Source organism: Lepisosteus oculatus, chromosome 23 (genome assembly GCF_040954835.1).
Source record: "Lepisosteus oculatus isolate fLepOcu1 chromosome 23, fLepOcu1.hap2, whole genome shotgun sequence".
Classification (NCBI taxonomy): Eukaryota; Metazoa; Chordata; class Actinopteri; order Semionotiformes; family Lepisosteidae; genus Lepisosteus; species Lepisosteus oculatus.
The window spans coordinates 1,908,993-1,933,931 of NC_090718.1; the positions used below are offsets into that span (position 1 = coordinate 1,908,993).

The 24,939-nt window shown below is 52.5% G+C and overlaps 1 protein-coding gene across 3 annotated transcripts in view; it reads right to left on the reverse strand.

Annotated features, from left to right (window-relative positions):
• Positions 1-22,057, reverse strand: part of ephb6 (eph receptor B6) — a 32,290-nt gene extending 10,233 nt beyond the window's left edge. The window contains exons 1-6 of one of the 3 annotated variants that reach the window (XM_069182824.1): positions 21,468-22,057; positions 12,481-12,545; positions 9,423-9,692; positions 8,404-8,567; positions 7,641-7,936; positions 506-661 (exon numbers count right to left, since the gene is read on the reverse strand). In XM_069182824.1, coding sequence (XP_069038925.1) covers positions 506-661; positions 7,641-7,936; positions 8,404-8,567; positions 9,423-9,692; positions 12,481-12,545; positions 21,468-21,525 — 1,009 coding nt within the window. In that variant the 5' untranslated portion in view covers positions 21,526-22,057. Of the gene's footprint in view, positions 1-505; positions 662-7,640; positions 7,937-8,403; positions 8,568-9,422; positions 9,693-12,480; positions 12,546-17,948; positions 18,236-21,467 lie in introns of those variants that run through there. The other 2 variants (XM_069182823.1, XM_069182825.1) reach the window with 2 other exon arrangements.
• Between the last annotated feature and the right edge of the window lie 2,882 nt (positions 22,058-24,939).

Here is a 24,939-nt window from a genome sequence, read left to right on the forward strand (position 1 = left end):
GCAAGGCCACTCGACATTGCAGCACTAGTTTCAAGAACTACAGCTCCCACATAAGGCAAAGGCATTTTGCAGCCTATGATGTTGGGTCAGTGTGTCTCAGTACCTGTACAGCCTGTGATGTTGGGTCAGTGTGTGTCAGTAGCTGTACAGTCCAAGGTACAGGTCAGTGTGTGTCAGTAGCTGTACAGTCCAAGGTACAGGTCAGTGTGTGTCAGTACCTGTACAGTCCCAGTTGTTGGGGTCAGTGTGTCTTAGTACCTGTACAGCCTGTGATGTTGGGTCAGTGAGTCTCAGTACCTCTACGGTCCAAGGTACTGGGGTCAGTGTGTCTCAGTACCTGTACAGTCTGAGGTACTGGGGTCAGTGTGTCTCAGTACCTGTACAGTCTGAGGTACTGGGGTCAGTGTGTCTCAGTACCTGTACAGTCCCAGTTGTTCAGGTCAGTGTGTCTCAGTACGTGTACACTCTGAGGTACTGGGGTACTGGGGTCAGTGTGTCTCAGTACCTGTACAGTCTGAGGTACTCAGGTCAGTGTCCGCTCTGTAGAAGCCGCTCTGGCACTCGCAGACCCTGGACCCTTCCACAGTAGTCCTGCTGTGAGACGGACAGACGGAACAGCGGGTCAGGCCAGGTTCTGGTTTATACTGGCCCACTGGACAAGCTGGGGGGAGACAGAGAGAGGCAAGGGTTACTGCCCGAACATCTTCAGCCCTGCGGAATATTGACAGGGCCCATCCCCACTTCAGGAGCCGGAAACTGATCCCATTCCAGAACCAAAGCCGGGAGCTCCTCTGCGAATCAGAAAAGAGCCGCCCGTCCTGGGCTATCCAGATTGTGAGGTCACCACAGCCCCTCGGACGGACTGGCATTCGTTCATGGCTGCCAGGGGCCGGACCATCCCGCTGAGCCAGCCCGACCCGAACCACACTCTTGTGGATATCTGCATCAGCTTGACTGAAACCAAAATAAGCCTCATGATGTCCCGGTTTTCTGGCCAGGATCGCTCTTTCTGAGGTGGCTGACCCTGGGAAATCTGCAATACATCCCAGGGCATTAAATAACGTCGAGTATGTTTGTCAGACCCCGACACCCAGTCTAGTGTCCCTCAATTCGTCGATACGTCGTTCCCGCTTCTTCCTGAATCGGGAGTCATTCTGCTACCCATGATACCTTCGCCCAGGCCTGTACAGAGGTAGCGCTCACATGTGGCTGGCTTTTCCCAGCAGCAGCAGCCAAGTAACCGTACCAGACCAGAAGGCAGCTTATCTTTTAGCGAGAACGGTACAGTACTCTCGGGCACAACAACAGGCGTCGCGGCGAAGTTGACGTCCGTGGATTGCAGGACAGAAAGAGCGCGCAAGGGGAGAGATGGGGGCGGAGGAAGAGGGGAGGACGAAACGCTTGCTCTCCAACCGCAGAAACAAAGCAGCTGACCCGGCACCACTCTCGAGATAACGAGAAGCTCCATCTACTGGAGCCAGAAGTGCTCAATCACTCGTGAGACGCAGACACGAACTCCTGCGGTTGGTGCAAACAGCTTTCCACCGGGATCCCAGTGGACTCGTGTTCCATAATGGTTCTGGCGTCCTAACGGAGGCAATACCCTACGCACGCAAGCTTTTACCTATTTAAAGCGTCGGCATATGTCGAAGATACACCCCAAGGCTTCGGGAAGACCCAGGGGACGAGCGAGGCCAAGGGAGAGAGGTGCGAGGATGGCGGCTGTCAGGGAGGGAGGGCGGGATAAGAGGTTTTCGGTGTCCTGCCGTCCCGCACTCCTGCGCCGCTCTCCCGACAAGCCCGCAAAGTGATTCCGAGAGTGCCGCTGCACCTCCCGAGGGTGTGATCCATCATTCATGAGGTCTCATACATTACCGGAGTGTGTTTGACTGCGATTTCCGACACAGAGCGGAGGTTTACAAGGGAAAGACATTATTCAGCAGTCCCCTGCTACGTACACCCTCCCCGTCTCCTGTCTGCCTGTTATCTGCTCAGCACTGGTCTCTTCCACTCTCTCACATCCACGTTCAAACTCAGAGAACCCTGACATGACTGATGAAGTACTTTGTTTCCAAAGCCATTACAATTAGTGAATATTTACAAACAAACAAGATCCCACACTGTATTATTATTATTGAGAGACAGGCTCACTGTTCCTCAGGCTGGGACAGGAGATCACACACTGTATTATTATTATTGAGAGACAGGCTCACTGTCTGTTCCTCAGGCTGGGACAGGAGATCACACACTGTATTATTATTATTGAGAGACAGGCTCACTGTTCCTCAGGCTGGGACAGGAGATCACACACTGTATTATTATTATTACTGAGAGACAGGCTCACTGTCTGTTCCTCAGGCTGGGACAGGAGATCACACACTGTATTATTATTATTGAGAGACAGGGTCACTGTTCCTCAGGCTGGGAGAGGAGATTGCACACTGTATTAATTATTATTATTATTATTATTATTATTATTATTATTATTATTATTATTATTAAGAGACAGGCTCACTGTCTGGGACAGAAGGCACAGGCTGGGACAGGAGATCACTCACTGTATTATTATTATTGAGAGAGCACAGCCTGTCCTCTCTAGCTATCTAAATTGGTCTCTTTCCAGTTTCTACGTTCAGGATTTGGTTACTGAACCTGTCTTATCTGGGCAAACAGATCTCTCTATGACTATTTTATATATCAAGGCTGTTATCACTGAGCCTGTCCTCTCTGGTCTGCCTGTGTCCATTTTCTATGTCCAGGCTTTGTCTTCTGAACTATTCTGTGTCCTTTTATATCTTTCTATCTAATCTGCTCTTGTTTTGAAAACGTATCTGTTCCAGAATATATGGTCAAGGTCTGCTATAATGTTATAATAATGTTTCTTTATTAGCCCTATACAATTTCTTGCATTAGGAATTCGTCTTTTCGCATGCTTTTAGCTGTTACTGCAGTGGTCCTTCTAGTTCGGTGCTATAGATTGGGTTGTATCGGGTTAAAGTGGGGGAAAAAGAAAGATCGGAAAAGTACACAACAAGCCCCTCCAAAAATACCACTGGGGACCAGAGAGCCCTCCCTAGAGAGGGCCCATCTCTCCATGTATTATTGACGGCGACACAGGAGAGTGCCTGAGAGAGAGGGGGAGGGAGAGGACGTGAGTACAGCAGGAAGAAACAAGGAGCTAACAAGTGTGAGAAGAAGCGAGAGAGAAGACGGGGGGGGTTGAACGCTCTGCGGCACGTCGTCAGTGCCCCCGGGAGAGAGAGGACCAGAGGGGGGAGGTGAGGGGAGAGACCGCGGAGAGAGAGAGAGAGAGGAGCGCTGCCAGTGGTGTGTGTCTAATTCAGTGATGACAGGCTATTTGGTATTTAGATCGCTGACCCAGTTTCCTTCTCAGAGCGCGGCGTGGCTGGCTGGGTTCCACACACACTCGGCACGCACACACCACAGACACCCACACACACGGGCACAGACGGGTTCTCCCTCGGCACATGCCTGGGGAGCGAGGTGCGGGACAGCTGTGGCACAGCTGGGGGGGCAACAGACGCTGGCTGCGGCCCACTGACAACCCCCCCCGCCCGTTGGGAGGGGGCGATCGCAACGATTTTCCCATCCAGCCTCCCCCCCACCTCCTCCCGGCAAAGCGAACAGAGCCCCAGCGCTGTTTTGGCAGTCACGACATGCCGTTTCCAAAACCACACCTGAACCCAAAATGTGTCTAGAGACAAATAAACGATTAGAGAAGTCCAGCTAACCCCAGTGACGCTCAACTGGACACAGACACTGGACACTGACAGACCTGACTGATCAGAGAGGACAGGCTCAGTGACCATAGTGTGGACACAGACACTGGACACTGACAGACCTGGCTGTCCAGAGAGGACAGGCTCAGTGACCACAGCCTGGACACAGACACTGGACACTGACAGACCTGGCTGTCCAGAGAGGACAGGCTCAGTGACCATAGCCTGGACACAGACACTGGACACTGACAGACCTGGCTGTCCAGAGAGGCAAGAGAACTCTTTACCTCCCCTAGCAATGCTGGTCCTCAGAAACAAAACAAGATGGACTGGAGCAACTGGGGTCGTCCTCCACCACACACACACACACACACTCTTCCCCCCATCCCAGGAAAAGGAAAGGGCCTTTCCCACACTGGACAGGGGGAGTGTGAAGAGGGTCCCGGAGTGGGATCAGTCCCCTCTGGACAAAAGGGCTCACTCCCAGGCCGCGGGCCCAGAGCAGGGCTGGCCCTCGTTTCGGGTCGAATTGCACGGACCAGCCGCCCGGAAACCAAACACCCGCCCTGCCGTGACTCTCGACTGCTGACACCGCTCACAGCTGCAGCCTGTTCGTTTCTCACAACGTTTCCCACCCCCAGTACAGCCCAGGCCCAGACTTGCTCAGCCCCTGATCTCTGACAGGGATGGTGGGACTGCTGCCTGGAGAGATCCCGGGAGTTCGGATCATGGGATGAGCTCCAGTCTCCAGGATGCTTTCAGACCCCTGGAGCCGCAGAGGCACAGCAGACTGCCCCTTGCTGGGGCAGGACAACTCATCTCCATTCCCCAGATACTGCCAGAGGACTGATCCTGACACAGATACACCACGTGTCTTGAAAACATGTGAGCATAAGATCCACAAAGAGAAAAGCACCTTTTTTTGGGGAACTACTGTTTCCTGGCGTTGGTGCAGATCATTTACCGTGAGGGAAAACTGTGTTTCTCCTTCTTGTCCAGGACCAGAAGTGAACACAAGTCTGCTTTTTCCATCACAGCTGCTGGGCTTATTTTGAGGATCAAGAGCTTTTTTTCCTCCCCATCGTGGATAATTTCAGTTGCCAACACAGCTCCACATTCCCTTGGGATAGCTGGATATTACCCCTGCGCCTCATTCGCCCTGCACACGTTGTATGAAACCGTTCTTGGAGATGGAGCTGGGTGAGAACTGAGTACTGAGACATGACAGTGCTGCCAACACAAGAACAAATGGCAAAAACCTTCAGAAACATTAGGATAATAGGATAGGATACACTATTATTATTTGAGAGGCTCACTGTCTGGGCTGCAGCTCTATTGAGTTTCCTCCCCTAGTGTGGCTGTTTTGCACAGCCTGTCCTCTCTGGAGAGCCAGGTCTGACTGTGTCCAGTTTCTGTGTCCAGGCTGTGGTCACTGAGCCTGTCCTCTCTGAACAGCCAGGTCTGACTGCGTCCAGTTTCTGTGTCCAGGCTGTGGACACTGAGCCTGTCCTCTCTGAACAGCCAGGTCTGACTGCGTCCAGTTTCTGTGTCCAGGCTGTGGACACTGAGCCTGTCCTCTCTGAACAGCCAGGTCTGACTGCGTCCAGTTTCTGTGTCCAGGCTGTCGTCCTTAGAGCAAGATGGAAATTTGCCTCCAGGTGATACAGGTCTCCTGTCACCTGGTCTCCATGGCAGCCCGGTGCTGAACGATAGATGGGTGGGGCACAGGCTGGCTGCCACGCTAAGGCCAGCTCACCCCGCGAATCAGCAGCGGGGGCGAGCCGAGCGCGACTTGGAAACCAAGCCCCCCGGGGGTCTGGCCGAGAATCACGGCACCCAGATGACACAACAGACGATATCAATTCCCAATGTTGTGCTGCTTGCAACTGGAAATGTCCAGGTAAACCAGGTGCAGACTGGGCAAAAGCAACTGGATCTCTGGAGTCCCCAACTGGGAATTAGATCCAAGTGTTCGGAATCCGGAGAGATGCTGACAGAGTCAACTCCGTGGAATGCACAGCATGTTCTATGAAACCCACGAGATCTGAAGGGCAGAAATGCCTCATGTGTACAGCAACAGGATCCAAGCAGTGAGTCAGCATGGATTTAAACAACACACGCGGGGACATGGACAGATGGAGACAGGCGGCCGGGGGAGGAACAGACAAAGCCAGGAGCGAGGAGACGGGGAGATCCGTTAGACAAGGGCGTGATCTCTGTCAAGAAGTTCAGCGCCCGTCTGCCCAGCTCCAAGTGCAGGCCCTGCCCCTGGCCAGCTGACCAGCTGACCAGCTCGTCACGGGGCTGAGGCTCAGCGCAAGCCAAGGCACGTGCAAGAGGAAAATCACAACCTGGAATATCGGCCCTGAAATGTTCTTTTCTTCTTTCATCGCTTCCCTTGCTCTTTCAGGTTCCTTGCCCTTACCCAGATGACTGCAGCTCCCTCATGGGAAGAGAGGTGCTTTGCTAAATAAAGCTGCTTTTTCAGCCTGGGTTTCCAGGCTGAGAGACAGAGCGAGATGGAGAGGGGGAGGGAAAGCGGCAGGGAGGATGAAGAGAGGAGGAGGAAGAAGGAGAGGGGGAGAGAGAGAAATGACACATCCAGGGCAGCGTGATGAAATTGGTCACTCGTCCGGAAACGAGTGACAGAGACTGTTGGGAATAGAGGGAGACAGAAAAGCGACGGGCCAGTAATGACGCAGGGAGAGGGAGAACGAAGAGTTCCTTATAGACCTGACTGCAGAGAGGACAGGCTCAGTGACCACAGCCTGGACACAGACACTGGACACAGAGGACAGGCTCAGTGACCACAGCCTGGACACAGACACTGGACACCTGGCTGTCCAGAGAGGACAGGCTCAGTGACCACAGCCTGGACACAGACACTGGACACAGACAGACCTGGTTGTCCAGAGAGGATAGGCTCAGTGACCACAGTCTGGACACAGACACTGGACACTGACAGACCTGACTGTACAGACAGGACAGACTAAGTGACCACAGCCTGCATATAGAAACTGGACACTGACAGACCTGACTGTCCAGAGAGGACAGGCTCAGTGACCACAGCCTGGACACAGACACTGGACACTGACAGACCTGACTGTCCAGACAGGACAGGCTCAGTGACCACAGCCTGGACACAGACACTGGACACTAACAGACACAGCTGTACAGACAGGACAGCCTCAGTGACCACAGCCTGGACACAGACACTGGACACTAACAGACACAGCTGTCCAGACAGGACAGGCTCAGCGACCGCAGCCTGGACACAGACACTGGACACTAACAGACACAGCTGTCCAGACAGGACAGGCTCAGCGACCGCAGAATGGACACAGAAACAGACCTGTCTGCAGTGCGGTGCTGCACGCAGGCAGGTTCAAAGCCACAGGCGGGATGGTTGTGTAACATCAAGCAGAGGCAGGTGGGCAGCCACGCATGCCACTGACGCGGAGACAAGAGAAGACACAGGGGACAAATCGGGAGGGATGGTCAGACAGGCATGAAACCAGGAGCCAGGTCATACACAGGAAGATGTAAAGAAATCCAGGAATTGTGGACGAAAGAACAAACTAAGGTCAGGAATCCAAAGCAATGAACTGGAGACAAAGAAAAGCTAGGGACTAGGGAGAACAAAGTCCGAGAGATAGCATGCTACAAGAGAGCCCAGAGTCTGAGCAGCCCTTAAAAAACCCTGAATCACCTGGACAGGCGAGATGGTAATTCCCTCCAGGTGATCTGGGTCTCCTGTCAGATGGTGTACATGGCAACCGGTGCCGAGAGACGGGTAGGTGAAGCAGAAGCTAGTTGCCATGCCAACGTTAGCTCGCCCCACAGAACAGCAGTGAGGGCGCGCTTTGTGGTGGGGCCGGTGGGATCTATGACATCACTCACCCACACAGGAAGTGCTGTTCTGGTTGGGTTCCGACCCCTCATTGCAGACACAGCCGCCGACCGCCACCATCCAATCACCCTCCGCGTTGCAATGCAGCTTGGGCAGGGCCCCCGCCTGCGGGAGGCTGTTGGGAACGCAGGCCCCATCCACCGGGACCAGAGCAGCAGGCTCCGCCCCTGAGGGAGTGTCAGGGAAGACGGCCAGGTTCTGAGTGGTCTGCGGGCACATCCTGTAGAATATGGACACGCCCATCAGGGAGATGCAGGCCCCGCTGTCCACAAACGCCAGGACAAAGCTGAGAGAGAGAGAGGGCAGAAAGTGCACAATGAGTACTGATTGACCAACTCACATTGCCAGTGCACTAACACTGCATTAAGAGAGGAAGGAATAAATATATGCAGTGGCTAACCGACTGACCAACTGTCTTTGTAATGCACTGAGACTGGTTAATATGCACAGAGACTGAATTACCAGCTGCAAATGACAGAACCTTAGTGGCTGACCCACATGCCTCTACTGTACATGACATCGTCGCTGAATTCAGAGGAGGAAGTGGATTCATGTGTACAATGAGAGAAAGACTGGATGACCAACTAGGATTGAACTGAGAAAGACAGAGTGATGAGCTTTTAATGCCCAACTGAAAACGTCAGTCATCTGTCTCTGCCCTGAGAGAGGGAGACAGAGATACAGGGAGAGACCGAGAGAGATACAGACAGAGAGAAGGACATGGGGGATGGGCTCATCTGAGAGTGCCAGTACCCCCGGCGCGTCAGGGGTCCGAAGCTCCGGGTCTTGACGTTGACCCTGTGCAGCCGGTTGGGCTGGTACTGGTGGGGCAGGTTCTGCTCCACCCGGGAGAAGCTCTTGTCAGGGGCGATGGTGTCGATCTTCACCCAGCCCTCCCTGGTCTCCCCATCGCCTTCCTGGCAGAGGAACGAGAGATACCGTCGTAGAGTGCTGTGAGAGGCAGACGCACACTGCCTAGGCTGCTGGGTCCAGCTATCGACTCCTCCCCCCACACCTCACCACCAGTATTAGAGAGCCGCTATCTTCTGGAAGGGATCCTGGCATCCCAGAGTCCAGATCCCATTCTAGAATCAGGGCACAAAGCAGTGCCAGCAACAATAATACCCTGACACTTCTGTAGCTCATTTCTGGACACTCCACTCCAAGTGCTAAGGGTAAGGTCCAGGGAGAAATTTGGGCAGGACACCAGGGTAACACCCCATCTCTTTTCGAGAAACGCCCTGGGATTTTTAATGACCACAGAGAGTCAGGACCTCGGTTTTACGGCTCATCCGAAGGACGGCGCCTGTGTACAGTATAGAGTCCCTGTCACTATACTGGGGCATTACCAGGCTCACACCTGCTGAGCTTCAGTGGGGCTGCCAGTTGTGAGTTGCAGGGTGATATGGCTGCTGGTTGGTCTGGACTCCAGGTGTGTGTGTATACAGTGTGTCCAATAAGAGTCTGGACTCCAGGTGTGTGTGTATACAGTGTGTCCAGTAAGAGTCTGGACTCCAGGTGTGTGTGTGTGTATACAGTGTGTCCAGTAAGAGTCTGGACTCCAGGTGTGTGTGTGTATTACACAAACACACGGCACACAAACAAAGTCTCTGGAACGAGGAGGGAAACCGGAGCAGCTGGGGAAAACGAGACCCATGCAGACCTGGTGGGAATATTGCCCCCCACCACACAGGAGGTGCGAACCCTGGTGCCACCGGGGGGCGCTGATCACTGCGCTGCCCCCGGCTCACAGGGGGATTCCGGGTCCTCACCGTGCCGCCCCAGGTCCGCTCCACCTCCCTCTGGGAGTCGGCCTGGCGGTAGTAGAGGGTGAAGGTCTCGCGGCAGGTGGGCGAGGCCCGGCGCAGGCTGGCGCAGTCCCGCGCCGAGAAGCGCAGCGTCACGAACACGCGGGGGGCCGAGCCGCGCTCCAGGAAGGGCGTGGCCAGCCAGCTGTGGCCCGGGGCGGCCGCGTTGACGTTGCAGACCTCGAAGGTGCGGATCAGGCGCCCCCTGTCGTCCAGAACGCTGACCTCGTCCCACTGGGGGGGAGAGAGAGGGGGTGGGGGGGGAGAGACGCAGGCACGGCCGATGAGTCGCTCACTGGGGCCAGCAGGGAGAGGGGGTGGAATCCACACATTGCCACTCGGGGCAGGGGGCGGAGCTGGGGGGACCCCGGCCTCTGCCGAGCTCTCAAGTACACAAATGAGCCCTTAATGGGTGGAGCGGTGGCTCTGTGGCTCAGGATCTACGCCTGTGGCTGGAAGGTTGTCGGTTCGTATCCCGCGGCCGGCAGAGGAATCCTACTCCGTTGGGCAAGGCCCTGAACCCCAACTGCTCCAGGGGCGCCGTATAAATGGCCGACCCTGCGCTCTGACCCCCAGCTTCTCTCTCCCTCCCCGTGTGTCTCCTGGAGAGCAAGCTGGGGTCTGTGAAAAGACACATTCCGCATACGAGAACAGTTGGGGGTGCTCTGCCAGGGTGTGGAAGAAACCTCCCCCCTGGGGGGGGTCTCCTGACTGCGACTACACCGCCCTCATCAGGAGAAGGAACGCCAGGCTGGTTGGGTGTGTGACCAGGTGTGTGGTCAGTCAGTGTGTCTGTTACACAGGACAGCTGTGTGACCAGGTGTGTGGTCAGTCAGTGTGTCTGATACACAGGACAGCTGTCTGACCAGGTGTGTGGTCAGTCAGTGTGTCTGATACACAGGACAGCTGTGTGATCAGGTGTGTGGTCAGTCAGTGTGTCTGATACACAGGACAGCTGTGTGACCAGGTGTGTGGTCAGTCAGTGTGTCTGATACACAGGACAGCTGTGTGACCAGGTGTGTGGTCAGTCAGTGTGTCTGTTACACAGGACAGCTGTGTGACCAGGTGTGTGGTCAGTCAGTGTGTCTGATACACAGGACAGCTGTCTGACCAGGTGTGTGGTCAGTCAGTGTGTCTGATACACAGGACAGCTGTCTGACCAGGTGTGTGGTGAGTGTGTCTGTCAGACCGGACAGCTCTGTGACCAGGTGTGCAGTTAGTGTGTTTAACTCAGCTTTGATCTCTAAGCAAGCTTTGGCTTGTGCACACAGACAGCACCAGCATTCATGCACGAAAACTCCAGCCCGATCTGAACGGATTTGTAGAGCACTCCAAGCCAGAGGGCATTCAGGAGCAGAACAGAGTACAGAACAGGCAAGCAAAGCAGTGTCTCTGTGGCTTACTCTCAGGTCACAGCTTCTAGCCCCCAGCTCAAATAAGCCAGACCCCCATCGCCCTCACATTGCATCTCTTAAAGAGCTCACTGCCCCCCCTGCCTGTCAGCTCAGCTCATCTCCACGCGCCCCACTGGCGCAACGTTTCAATTGCAGCGCCGCCACAGAAGGATGGGCAGCGATCACAGCCCTGCGTGAACCCGTGGACTGCGATCACAGAAAGATCTGGAGGTGCGACCCTCGAGATAAACATGTGGCAGTTCAGGAACTAGTACCTGGAACTCCCATTCCTCGTCTCCCTCTCTGCTCCTCTTCCTCACTCTCTCTCACCTGACCTTCATCTTTCTCTGTTCCTCTTCCTCACCCCCCCTGCTCCCGCCAGCGCCCTCTGCCCTGAGTCTGTGCTCCCAGCAGGCCTGTGTGTTCAATTCTGGTGAGACTGAGCCCAGAGATACAGTCCCGAGCCCACTGAGGGTCCGTCTCCCCAAGACTCTCCAATCCTCCCCCCAATTCTGCTATACTCACTTTCCGACACACAAATCATGACTTCACTGACAGCATGGGGAAAAACTCCCCACAGACAATTCAAAGTGCAAGGAGCCATTGCAAAGAAACTGAAGCCATGTCCCTCCCATCAGAGAGTGTCCGTCCTCCAGTTTCTGTGTCTGGACCGTACAAGGGAATTCTGCGTCCATCCCACAGACTGGTGTCCTTCCATGTGGAGCAGTAAGAGCACAGCCAGGTGTTGTCTGGGTCACTGTGTCGCAATGGCCAGGCTGTGGTCACTCAGCCTGTGTCAGTCACGGAGCCTGACGTTGGCCGGTGTCCGTCTGTTCTACGGGATGTGTTTCTGACAGTGACCAGGTGTATACTGCCGGGGTGCTGTTTCATTTTAAGGCCTGATTCTATTTTATGCTTTGGTATTGTCAAGCTCTTTCTTTTTTGTTCTTCAATTCAGTCAGGGTCACTGTGCTGTAGTGTCCAGTCAGTCAGTCAGTGTCTCTGTGCTGTAGTGTCCAGTCAGTCAGTCAGGGTCACTGTGCTGCAGTGTCCAGTCAGTCAGTCAGGGTCACTGTGCTGCAGTGTCCAGTCAGTCAGTCAGTGTCTCTGTGCTGCAGTGTCCAGTCAGTCAGGGTCACTGTGCTGTAGTGTCCAGTCACTCAGTCAGGGTCACTGTGCTGTAGTGTCCAGTCAGTCAGTCAGGGTCACTGTGCTGTAGTGTCCAGTCAGTCAGTCAGGGTCACTGTGCTGCAGTGTCCAGTCAGTCAGTCAGTGTCTCTGTGCTGCAGTGTCCAGTCAGTCAGGGTCACTGTGCTGTAGTGTCCAGTCACTCAGTCACGGTCACTGTGCTGTAGTGTCCAGTCAGTCAGTCAGGGTCACTGTGCTGCAGTGTCCAGTCAGTCAGTGTCTTTGTGCTGCAGTGTCCAGTCAGTCAGTCAGTGTCTTTGTGCTGCAGTGTCCAGTCAGTCAGTCAGGGTCACTGTGCTGCAGTGTCCAGTCAGTCAGTCAGTGTCTCTGTGCTGCAGTGTCCAGTCAGTCAGGGTCACTGTACTGTAGTGTCCAGTCAGTCAGTCAGGGTCACTGTGCTGCAGTGTCCAGTCAGTCAGTGCCTCCTCTCTCTCACTTACCCCAGTATCAGGGTAGGTTATCCAGCCCAATTCAGATGTGGATTCAGTGGTATCCAATAACATCACTGCAGAGAGAGATGAAAAGATATTATTATACACACAAACTCCTCAACTGACTGAAAGCTGTAACTCTGAGAAGGATGGATTCTTTCAGTAGGGAGTATTCTGTCTCAGTGAGCTTCCCGCTCACCGTCAGCAATTAGGTGGAGTCCAGTCAGTCAGTTCAGGTTAATTTCAGTAACTCTAGAAACCTCCCTCGGTCTGCGAGGACATCTCTGTACCTCGACCCACTGCAGAGCAGTCCTGGGAACAAGCCCACCACCCCACTTTAATAGACTGCTCTGGGAGAGATTGTGCACTTAAGGGTTCTGCACGGAATCACTACACATGCACATGTGCACGCACGCACGCACGCACGCACGCACTCACGCACGCACGCACGCACTCACGCACGCATATCCAAACAAGCATACTGATCAGTATACACAATCAGAAGCACACATTCACACACTCATTTGAAAGGCTATTGTCCCAAAATCTTTCTCCCACAAACAGTCCCATACAGCAGTCTAACAAAAGTGTTGTGTGAAGTACTGCAGTCATTCGGTGTCCAGTCACTGGACAGTCAGTATCACTGTGCTGTAGTGTCCAGTCAGTCAGTCAGTGTCTCTGTGCTGTAGTGTCCAGTCAGTCAGTCAGGGTCACTGTGCTGTAGTGTCCAGTCAGTCAGGGTCACTGTACTGTAGTGTCCAGTCAGTCAGTCAGTGTCACTGTGCTGTAGTGTCCAGTCAGTCAGTCAGTGTCTCTGTGCTGTAGTGTCCAGTCAGTCAGTCAGTGTCACTGTGCTGTAGTGTCCAGTCAGTCAGTCAGTGTCTCTGTGCTGTAGTGTCCAGTCAGTCAGTCAGGGTCACTGTGCTGTAGTGTCCAGTCAGTCAGGGTCACTGTACTGTAGTGTCCAGTCAGTCAGTCAGTGTCACTGTGCTGTAGTGTCCAGTCAGTCAGTCAGTGTCTCTGTGCTGTAGTGTCCAGTCAGTCAGTCAGTGTCTCTGTGCTGTAGTGTCCAGTCAGTCAGTTAGTCAGGGTCACTGTGCTGTAGTGTCCAGTCAGTCAGTCAGTGTCTCTGTGCTGTAGTGTCCAGTCAGTCAGTGTCTCTGTGCTGTAGTGTCCAGTCAGTCAGTGTCTCTGTGCTGTAGTGTCCAGTCAGTCAGTCAGTGTCACTGTGCTGTAGTGACCAGTCAGTCAGTCAGGGTCACTGTGCTGCAGTGTCCAGTCAGTCAGTCAGTGTCTCTGTGCTGTAGTGTCCAGTCAGTCAGTCAGTGTCACTGTGCTGTAGTGACCAGTCAGTCAGTCAGGGTCACTGTGCTGCAGTGTCCAGTCAGTCAGTCAGGGTCACTGTGCTGTAGTGTCCAGTCAGTCAGTCAGTGTCACTGTGCTGTAGTGTCCAGTCAGTCAGTGTCTCTGTGCTGTAGTGTCCAGTCAGTCAGTCAGTGTCTCTGTGCTGTAGTGTCCAGTCAGTCAGTCAGTGTCTCTGTGCTGTAGTGTCCAGTCAGTCAGTTAGTCAGGGTCACTGTGCTGTAGTGTCCAGTCAGTCAGTCAGTGTCTCTGTGCTGTAGTGTCCAGTCAGTCAGTGTCTCTGTGCTGTAGTGTCCAGTCAGTCAGTCAGTGTCACTGTGCTGTAGTGACCAGTCAGTCAGTCAGGGTCACTGTGCTGCAGTGTCCAGTCAGTCAGTCAGTGTCTCTGTGCTGTAGTGTCCAGTCAGTCAGTCAGTGTCACTGTGCTGTAGTGACCAGTCAGTCAGTCAGGGTCACTGTGCTGCAGTGTCCAGTCAGTCAGTCAGGGTCACTGTGCTGTAGTGTCCAGTCAGTCAGTCAGTGTCACTGTGCTGTAGTGTCCAGTCAGTCAGGGTCACTGTGCTGTAGTGTCCAGTCAGTCAGTCAGTGTCACTGTGCTGTAGTGTCCAGTCAGTCAGTCAGTGTCTCTGTGCTGTAGTGTCCAGTCAGTCAGTTAGTCAGGGTCTCTGTGCTGTAGTGTCCAGTCAGTCAGTCAGTGTCTCTGTGCTGTAGTGTCCAGTCAGTCAGTGTCTCTGTGCTGTAGTGTCCAGTCAGTCAGTCAGTGTCACTGTGCTGTAGTGACCAGTCAGTCAGTCAGGGTCACTGTGCTGCAGTGTCCAGTCAGTCAGTCAGGGTCACTGTGCTGTAGTGTCCAGTCAGTCAGTCAGTGTCACTGTGCTGTAGTGTCCAGTCAGTCAGTCAGTGTCTCTGTGCTGTAGTGTCCAGTCAGTCAGGGTCACTGTGCTGTAGTGTCCAGTCAGTGTCTACATACACAATCCTACAGTCCTCCTCCACTCCCAGTCTTTGTGCAGATTGCAGACAGAATTCCATCGCTCTGGGATTAGGATCACAGATGGAGCCCCTCAATCTCCTCGGCATCCTTAATCCCTCCTTTTTCCTCTTTCATCTCCCTCCCTCTCTCTGATGCATGCAGATTAATTACTGGAGTTGATCTTTTAGTCACCTAAAAATTAACCAGCAGTTTCCCGTTCACTGCAGCTCACACGGAAGACACACCAACACACAGACGACACACAAGTACAAACATGGTACACAGACAACACATAAACACACAGATGGCACACAGACGACACACAAACACAAACAAGGTACACAGACACACAGACAACACAAAGGCGACACGAATACAAACATGCTATACAGACACACAGACAACACAAAGACGACACGAATACAAACATGGTACACAGACACACAGACAACACAAAGGCGACACGAATACAAACATGGTACACAGACACACAGAAAACACAAAGACGACACAAATACAAACATGGTACACAGACACACAGACAACACAAAGACAACACGAATACACAGACAACACAAAGACAACACGAATACAAACATGCTACACAGACACACAGACAACACAAAGACGACACGAATACAAACATGCTACACAGACAACACAAAGACGACACGAATACAAACATGGTACACAGACACACAGACATCACAAAGACGACACGAATACAAACATGGTACACAGACACACAGACAACACAAAGACGACACGAATACAAACATGCTACACAGACACACAGACAACACAAAGACGACACAAATACAAACATGCTACACAGACAACACAAAGACGACACGAATACAAACATGGTACACAGACACACAGACAACACAAAGACGACACGAATACAAACATGGTACACAGACAACATAGAAACACACAGACAACACACAAATACAAACATAGTACACAGACATACAGACAACACAAAGACAACACGAATACAAACATGCTACACAGACACACAGACAACACAAAGACGACACGAATACAAACATGCTACACAGACAACACAAAGACGACACGAATACAAACATGGTACACAGACAACATAGAAACACACAGACAACACACAAATACAAACATAGTACACAGACAAGCAGATAACACATAAACACACAGACAGCACACAAACTCCCACACAACAGGCGACACGAGCCCTGGAAGACACAGACCCTTTTGACAATAAAAGAGTCCAGACCGCTGAGTGCCCTCAGAGCTGTGGGAGTGGGGAACAAGCTACAGAAACTGGCTGAGTCAGCTGCTCACTACCCAGTGGGTTACATGCGCCGCAAGGCCTCCTCTCTGACGTTCATATGTCCGTATGTCCTCTCTGTGCTGCTCAATAGCGCCCCCTGTGGCATCGGTGTGCGGGTCTCGCAGTGTGTAAACAGGCACATACCCAGACCCTGACACCAGTGCGTCCTCCTTCCCATCCTCCCTCACTGGTCCGAGGGCCAAAGCCACTGATGAGCCCCCACTGGCAGGGCAGGTGAAAAAAAGCACACAAACTTAACACTGGTAATGATGACAGCCTTACTGTTTTTTGGTTTGCATTTTTGACACCGTTAAGCCATCCGATGCGCCCTCAAAGTCTCCCATCATGCCATTGGCTGTGCCTGTGACTGGTTGTGACCTGCTGTCACTCAAAGCCAACCGTCATGCCGTTAGCTGTGCCTGCTGTCACTCTAAGCCAACCGTCACACTATTGGCTGTGTCTGCTGTCACTCAAAGCCAACCATCATGCCATTAGCTGCTGTTACTCAGCTGTGGTAATTTCATCGAAAGGACACTTGTATTCAGACCACTTAGTCCTGTCCAGCACTGTTTTAAGTTTAGCAGTCTTACTATCTGCTATTAGCTGTTCAACGTTTCCCTTTTCAAGATGAGGGATTTATCTATGACCCATTCCACCTTCCCTTGTACCTTTGCGCAGCCAGCACTTTTAGTACCACTGTTCTCCACTCACAAGAACAAACACATTAAAAATATATACAGTTAAAGCAACACATTAAATATATATGTTAACAAAGGCTTCTCTTTAAGTGCAGGCTTTGTACAGCCCATTCAGTCAGTAAGGCTCTATAAAAAAACATCCCCTTCCTCAAAATGAACAAATGCAGAAATTAGTGCTACAACAGCGAAGCAGCCTTCAATAATGAATTCTCTCTCATGATTTCACAAATGAAAAATAAATGAGTGCCTTCAATCAGTACTAAAAGCGACAATGTCTGTCTCACCAGACACTGAGACAAAAGAAGGGACAGGACAGGTGAAAGGACAGGACGAGCAAGAGAAAGACAATGAATGTGGAAAAAAAACATAGATAAGAACCTATCAGGTACTGATTGACACTCACTACAACCTCACCAGCCACTGGTATCACTGTGCTGTAGTGTCCAGTCAGTCAGTGTCTCTGTGCTGTAGTGTCCAGTCAGTCAGTCAGGGTCACTGTGCTGTAGTGTCCAGTCAGTCAGTCAGTGTCTCTGTGCTGTAGTGTCCAGTCAGTCAGTGTCACTGTGCTGTAATGTCCAGTCAGTCAGTCAGTTTCACTGTGCTGTAGTGTCCAGTCAGTCAGTCAGTGTCTCTGTGCTGTAGTGTCCAGTCAGTCAGTCAGGGTCACTGTGCTGTAGTGTCCAGTCAGTCAGTGTCTCTGTGCTGTAGTGTCCAGTCAGTCAGTCAGTGTCTCTGTGCTGTTTTATCTTATATCCCAAAAGGCAGTTCTCTCTGTCAGCCAGTCAGTATGATCTCCTCTCTCCTTGTGGTTCAGTGTGATTGCACTGGAGGTCTGTCCTCGTGTGACCTGGCAGTCTGTACCAGCACATCTGGGAGACATTAGAGCCCCTGAGGCAGGAGCGGAGCGCCAGGCTGAGATGCTGAGAGGAGGAAAGTGGGAAGAGCTGGCCAGCGGGAGACCCCATGAAGGACAAAATGGAAAAAATAAACATGCACTTCATTCCGCCGGCAGACGTCAGCCCGGGAGGAAGGAGAGGCCGTGTGTCCGGACCGGCGCAGGGAGCTCTGGGGCGTGGCAGCGGGTTTCCGAAGCTGGAAAGGAAGGACGTGGGGGAGACGGAGCCAAACCCACAAGATTCCAGCTGGTGTTCGGCAAAGACACGTCCTGCCTCCGGAGGAACGAGCTCAGCAGCCTTCTGGGAGCCAGGAGCCCCGGGTGCACACGAGCCAGATTCGAACCCGTGCCGCCCGGGTCGAGCCCTCAGCGACTCTCTCCCCAAGACACCGCCCGAGAGCACCCGGGCTCGGAGGGGCTCTCTGGTGCTTCAATCGCTTTTATTGTGTGCAATTCACACACACATGCACAAACAAAAACTTACAGAAATATGCACACACACTAAGACACATTGACACACACACTGTACATGCACACACACTCAGACACATTCACATACATACACACACTGTACACGCACACACACTGTAGATGAACACACACTCAGACACATTCACACACACACTGTACACGCACACACACTGAGACACATTCACACACACACTGTACACGCACACACACTGAGACACATTCACACACACACTGTACACGCACACACACTCAGACACATTCACACACACACTGTACACGCACACACACTCAGACACATTCACACACACACCGTACACACACACACACTAAGACACATTCACACACACACACACACACACACTGTACATGCACACACACTGAGACATTCACACAAACTCAGACACATTCTCTCACACACACACACACACACTGTACACACACTCAGACACATTCACACACACACACATTGTACATTCACACACACTCAGACACATTCACACACACATTGTACATTCACACACACTCAGACACATTCGCACACACACACACTGTACATGCACACACACAGACACACACGGAAACACGCACGCATGGAAACACTCACAAACCTACAGACGCGTGCACACAGACGGCTACACGTGCAGACACATGCGCTACACAGGGCCCTTCCTGGCCGAACACGCCTCCTGGAGACACACTCTGCTCGTGTGCCTTTAAGGCAAAACTCAGCAGCTATTTCCTCGCGCCCGCCGCAGCCTCGCGTTCGTGAGCACGAAGACCGCGCCAGCGTGACTTCAGGCCGCTGAAATCTCTGCTCCGCCGGCGAGCGATGTCGCGGTTTCTCAGTAATGACCCCCTTGCCCCCGCATGCACAGAAACCCGGCATCCTGCTGCATTCTATATCCAAGTGTGGGCTGGCATCATAGGAAAAACACGTCAAAACGTGAAAAGAAAACCACAAGCTTCCTCAGAGCCATCTAACGGGTGCCAGGCTGTGGGCGAACACCCAACGACCAGTCCCTGGCCAAGACCCCTTCTTCAGTGCAGGCTGAGACTGCGTGAGGCGAGCAGAGACCACCAACATTCCCCCAGTCCCTGGGCGGGGGAGATATAACGGGCGATCCAACACGTGGACAATACACAGAGGTGGACTGAAGCCCAGATTCCAAGTGGATTTATTAACAAGTTTTGCTCTGGACTATATCTGCGTTTGTGTGTACATATCTGCTGTAGTGTCCAGTCAGTCAGTCGGGGTCTCTGTGCTGTAGTGTCCAGTCAGTCAGTGTCTCTGTGCTGTAGTGTCCAGTCAGTCAGTCAGGGTCACTGTGCTGTAGTGTCCAGTCAGTCAGTCAGGGTCACTGTGCTGTAGTGTCCAGTCAGTCAGTCAGTGTATCTGTGCTGTAGTGTCCAGTCAGTCAGTCAGGGTCTCTGTGCTGTAGTGTCCAGTCAGTCAGTCAGGGTCACTGTGCTGTAGTGTCCAGTCAGTCAGTGTCTCTGTGCTTCTGATTATGTAATGATTTCTTCGAAACAAACAGTGAAACATGAACCAGAGGACATAAGTGTAAGTTTTGAAAATGCATTAAAACCAAAGAACAGGAGGTGCTTCTTTTCACAAAGGGTGGTGGGAGTGTGGATGAAATTCTTGGATCAATGATCTACCGACTGGGCTTGACGTGCCGAAAGGCCCTCCTCTTGTTTGTAACCTTATGTTAATATACCGCAGTGTCCAGTCAGTCCAAGTGTCTGTGTTGACCTCTCCTTCTCTCCCTGCAGACTGTGAATGTGCTGTGTGTCTTCAGCTTTGCTAGTAATTTAGTGTTCCAGACGGGCAGAAAGTGCATTCTGGAGAGACAACTGCTCCAACAGAGTGAGTCAGTGCTACTGTACTTCTCAGTTCTTACTCACTGGTCATCCTACCAGCAACCCACTGTAACAGCTGTCCCCCGATCTGCACACTCTTTACCAGTCCTCTATAGAGATGTGCTGAGACACCCACACACTGACACAGACACGCACTGGGAGAATCACACACACATAGTGACATACATGCAGAAACTCACACACTGAAACAAATACGGAGCATAACACACACACACACTGAAATCACACAAGAAATACACACATTGAGACAGATATCGACTGAGATTGACACACACACTCAGACAAACATCAACTGAGACTGACACACACTGAGACAATCCCACACACTGAGACAAATACCCACCAAGACAATCACACACACTGAGACAATCACACACACTGAGATAGATACCCAACAAGACAATGACACACACTGAGACAAAGACACACACTGAGACAATCACACACACTGAGACAATGACACACACTGAGACAGATACCCACCAAGACAATGACACACACTGGGACAATTCCACACACTGAGACAAATACCCACCAAGACAATCACACACACTGAGACAATGACACACACTGAGACAATCCCACACACTGAGACAATCCCACACACTGAGACAGATACCCACCAAGACAATCACACACACTGAGACAATCACACACACTGAGACAATGACACACACTAAGACAATGACACACACTGAGACAGATACCCACCAAGACAATGACACACACTGGGACAATTCCACACACTGAGACAGATACCCACTGAGACAATCCCACACACTGAGACAATGACACACACTAAGACAATCCCACACACTGAGACAGATACCCACCAAGACAATGACACACACTGGGACAATTCCACACACTGAGACAGATACCCACTGAGACAATGACACACACTGAGACAATGACACACACTGAGACAGATACCCACTGAGACAATCCCACACACTGAGACAATCCCACACACTGAGACAATCCCACACACTGAGACAGATACCCACTGAGACAATCCCACACACTGAGACAGATACCCACTGAGACAATGACACACACTGAGACAATGACACACACTGAGACAATCCCACACACTGAGACAATCCCACACACTGAGACAGATACCCACTGAGACAATCCCACACACTGAGACAATCACACACACTGAGACAGATACCCACTGAGACAATCACACGGGCAGATGCACTAAGTCAGGTATCTGATCTCGGAGGAGCTGAGACCCAGGCACTAAAACTGAGCCGCTGCTAGAGCTCCCAGTACGAGCAACGACCCTCCCAGCACTGAAGTGACTCCAAGTGATCGAAACAAAGACTGAAAAGAATCCCAGCCACGCAGAAGTGAGGAGGAAAGAGAGAAAGCCAGCAAAATGCATGTGCGCCTTACCGTCCACAGTCGAGCCTGGCCACAGGAACACACACAGACACCATAACACAGCCAACATCGCTGTCCTACTGGCACTGAGGGAGACACAGCGAGAGAGAGCGAGGGAGACAGGGAGAGAGAGAGAGGCAGAGAAGGAGGAGTCTGTGCCCTGCCTCACACAGCAGTCTGGTCACTGAGAGAGGGAGAGAGATGGGGTGAGAGGGTGAGAGTGGAGGGAGAGTGAGATGAGATGAGAGGGCGAGAGATCAGAGGAGGGGGAGTGAGGAGATGAGAGGGTGAGAGATCAGAGGAGGGAGAGTGAGATGAGAGGGTGAGAGATCAGAGGAGGGAGAGTGAGATGAGAGTGTGAGAGATCAGAGGAGGGAGAGTGAGATGAGATGAGAGGGCGAGAGATCATAGGAGGGAGAGTGAGATGAGATGAGAGAGTGAGATGAGATGAGAGGGTGAGAGGAGTGAGTGAGATGAGAGGGTGACAGTGGAGGGAAAGCGAGGTGACAGTGGGGTAGGAGGGTAAGAGGGTGAGAGCAGGGGGAGAAACGGAGGAGAGCGAGATGAGAGACAAAGAAAGAACAATAGCAAGGGAGAGGGAGAGAAAACTGGTTCGACAAGGTTGGAAAATAACTGTCTGGACACGTTATCACTTCTCCGCAGACAATCACAGCATCGGCGAGAGTCTGATTAGAATCTCCATTAATAATTACTCGAGATCACAGTACAATCAGGCCCGGACAGCCTGGAGTGGCTCTGGCTGCTCTGTCAGGGGAACTGCAATTAAATAATAACCTTAATTACCCACCAGGGCATCGCTATTCACACCGGCTCGCCTTCCTCTCCCCTCGCTGTTCTCCACAGCCACAGACGAGTTCAAACTCATAGGATCAATTCCAGATGCACAGCTCATCTTAGAAAAATGTCATGGCCTGCCTATATAAACACATGTGCATGCATATATGAGCCTCCTCAGCTGGAAATCAAGAATCTGATACCAAACGGTGCCTTACGTGATTGAGTAGTGCAGAGACACCATGTGGCCGATTCGGGATGCCGCAGAGTGTGTTGTTATCAGTCACGGTGATGTTGATCGAATTAGCAAGGGGGTTATTAGCAGGCACATTCAGCTCGCAGGGAGAGAGTTGGAAATTCGCCCCCCCAATGCGGGTTTCAGGATCCAGCTGTTGGGAAGTCCATCGAGGAATCTGATCTACCTCTGAGCCCCGATTTCTGGGATAGTGGGACTGGAGACATTCACCGGCTTCAACGGATCGCGGAGGGCAGCCGCAGAACTGCTTGGGACAGCAGGAGCCGGAGGACTTGCAGGGCAGGAGGGTTGGAAGAACAAAAGTCCCGCGTTGTTGAGGAATAACCGAACTAGACTGGCCAAGAAACGCCGTACCTGAAATGCTGGCTTTCTCCTTCTCTCTTCGGCTCTGCCTCACACAGCCGGTGCCGGGAGCCAAGGGTAGGCCAGTGCCGGTGCACCTGGGTAAAGGGTAGGCCAAGCTGCCCAGCGCTTGACGAGACCCCATCCGGCGTCGCCCCCACAAGTGAGGGGCTGTGCTCCCTCTTCTGGCTTGGGGCCGTGACCTCTGCGAGTGAGACGGTGCTCACCCAGGTCACGGAGGGGGCAACCAGAACTGCTTAGTGGTGCATTTAGATCAAATTGCGTTCAGGCTGCGACATGCAGAGCTCGAGTTAGGGGTGTTACCCCAGTGTCCTGGCCAAATTTCCCCCTGGCCTTTACCCATCATGGCCTCCTAATAATCCCCATCTCTGAACTGGCTTCATCGCTCTGCTCTCCTCCCCACTGAGAGCTGGTGTGTGGGGAGAGGACTGGGGCATCATCCAGGTGGGGCTGCACACTGGTGGTGACAGTGGGATTCCCCATGACCTGTAAAGAGCTTTGAGTGGAGTGTCCAGAAAAACACTAAATACGTGTAAGGATGATGATGATGATGATGATGATGATGTGGGCCTGATGGAATATGCCAGTCGTAGGCCAGAGCATACTTGCACGCAGATCGCAGGCGTGAACATGACACGGATGTTAACGATCGGCATTGGGTTTGTTTTCTACAGCAGACATAGGACTTGGGATCCCACGCCCTCAGCCTAGTGGGATTGAGGACCGAAGTTCCGTGCGGGAACACGAAAGTCCGTCCCCTGCTTGGTCACACGAGGTGCCTGCCATTATGGAACATGGTCTGTATTCCTCGCCACCGTTTCAACTGCTCCTCTACTCTCTGCGCTTGGTGCAGAGGGACACACTGGAGCGTCATAGCTCTGGGGCATAATTCTGGAAGTCGAGACTGAGGCTGAATCCCTCGCTTTTGTGTAACTCCTAATAAGATGTACCACTAATTGCTGCAGTGCTCTTAAGAGGTCTCCGGCTCGTGTCCTGCCTGCGCTCTTCTGCTTTGTCTTTCGCTTCGCTGTCGCGCCTCTGTGCTGCTCTCCCTCACCCCACGCTCAGCCAGCCCCTCTCCCCCTGGAGTCGCTCCGTCTCGCTCATCGCCCAGCAGCTGGCTGATCAAAGTGACAGGGCCGCCTGCTTAATATCGATCGAGACAAACCGCAGCACAGCGGGGGGCGAGATCAAGAAAAGAGGCCGGGGTGTAAAAAGAAACAACAGTAGCGACTTCTCTTGGGGGAAAAGGGAAAAAGGAAACGCACTTATGAGCGCTGCAGCAAATGAACATGGGGGGGGGGGAAAGTGGATTCCCCACACTGGACACAGAACTGAACTGTGTGAAGCCAAACACAGGGTCGCCTAGTGGACACAATACCCCAAACCCTGAAAAACTCCCAGGGCTGCTTTGTGGCTGTGAGAATCCGGCTCTACCTAGCCGCACACCAGAGCTGCGGCACGATCCGATAAAGACCGACGTCACACACCCTGCAAAGTTAATACTCAGGGAGCCGGCGCCATCTACAGGCCAGGACGGAAGAAGCGCAGCTGATGCGCGCTGATCGGCCCCTTCGAGAAAGAAAAGGACAATTCTTCTCCATTGGTGTAGTGGATAATGCGGTAAACTGTGAAAGCCTGCAATGTTAATACACTACCATCTGGAACGGGGCTGGGCAACCCTGATTCTGCGCCTGATTCCCGCCCATTGGACTTCTCATGCACTGGCTCGATTAAGTCATTAAGATCCGAGATGGGACAATGGATCTGCCGCCCCCTGGTGGCACCATTTGGTAAGTGCATCAAGTTGCTTCTTTATTACACCTGAAAAGCAAAGGAGAGCTCTAGCAACACACACCCCTCATCTTCAGTTCGCTTGTCGTCTAGGCACTGCTGTTGACTTACAAGCAAACACGAGCCAACAGCAATTATTCCTGAGAAAACACTCTTTTAATGTGTACTACAGCAATGGCTTTTTGCTTGAGGACTTCCATTTGAATCTACTCTAACATTCACTGCTGTATGCTGGTTTGGTCACCAATATGAACAGATTGAGCAGAATGGCGAAGG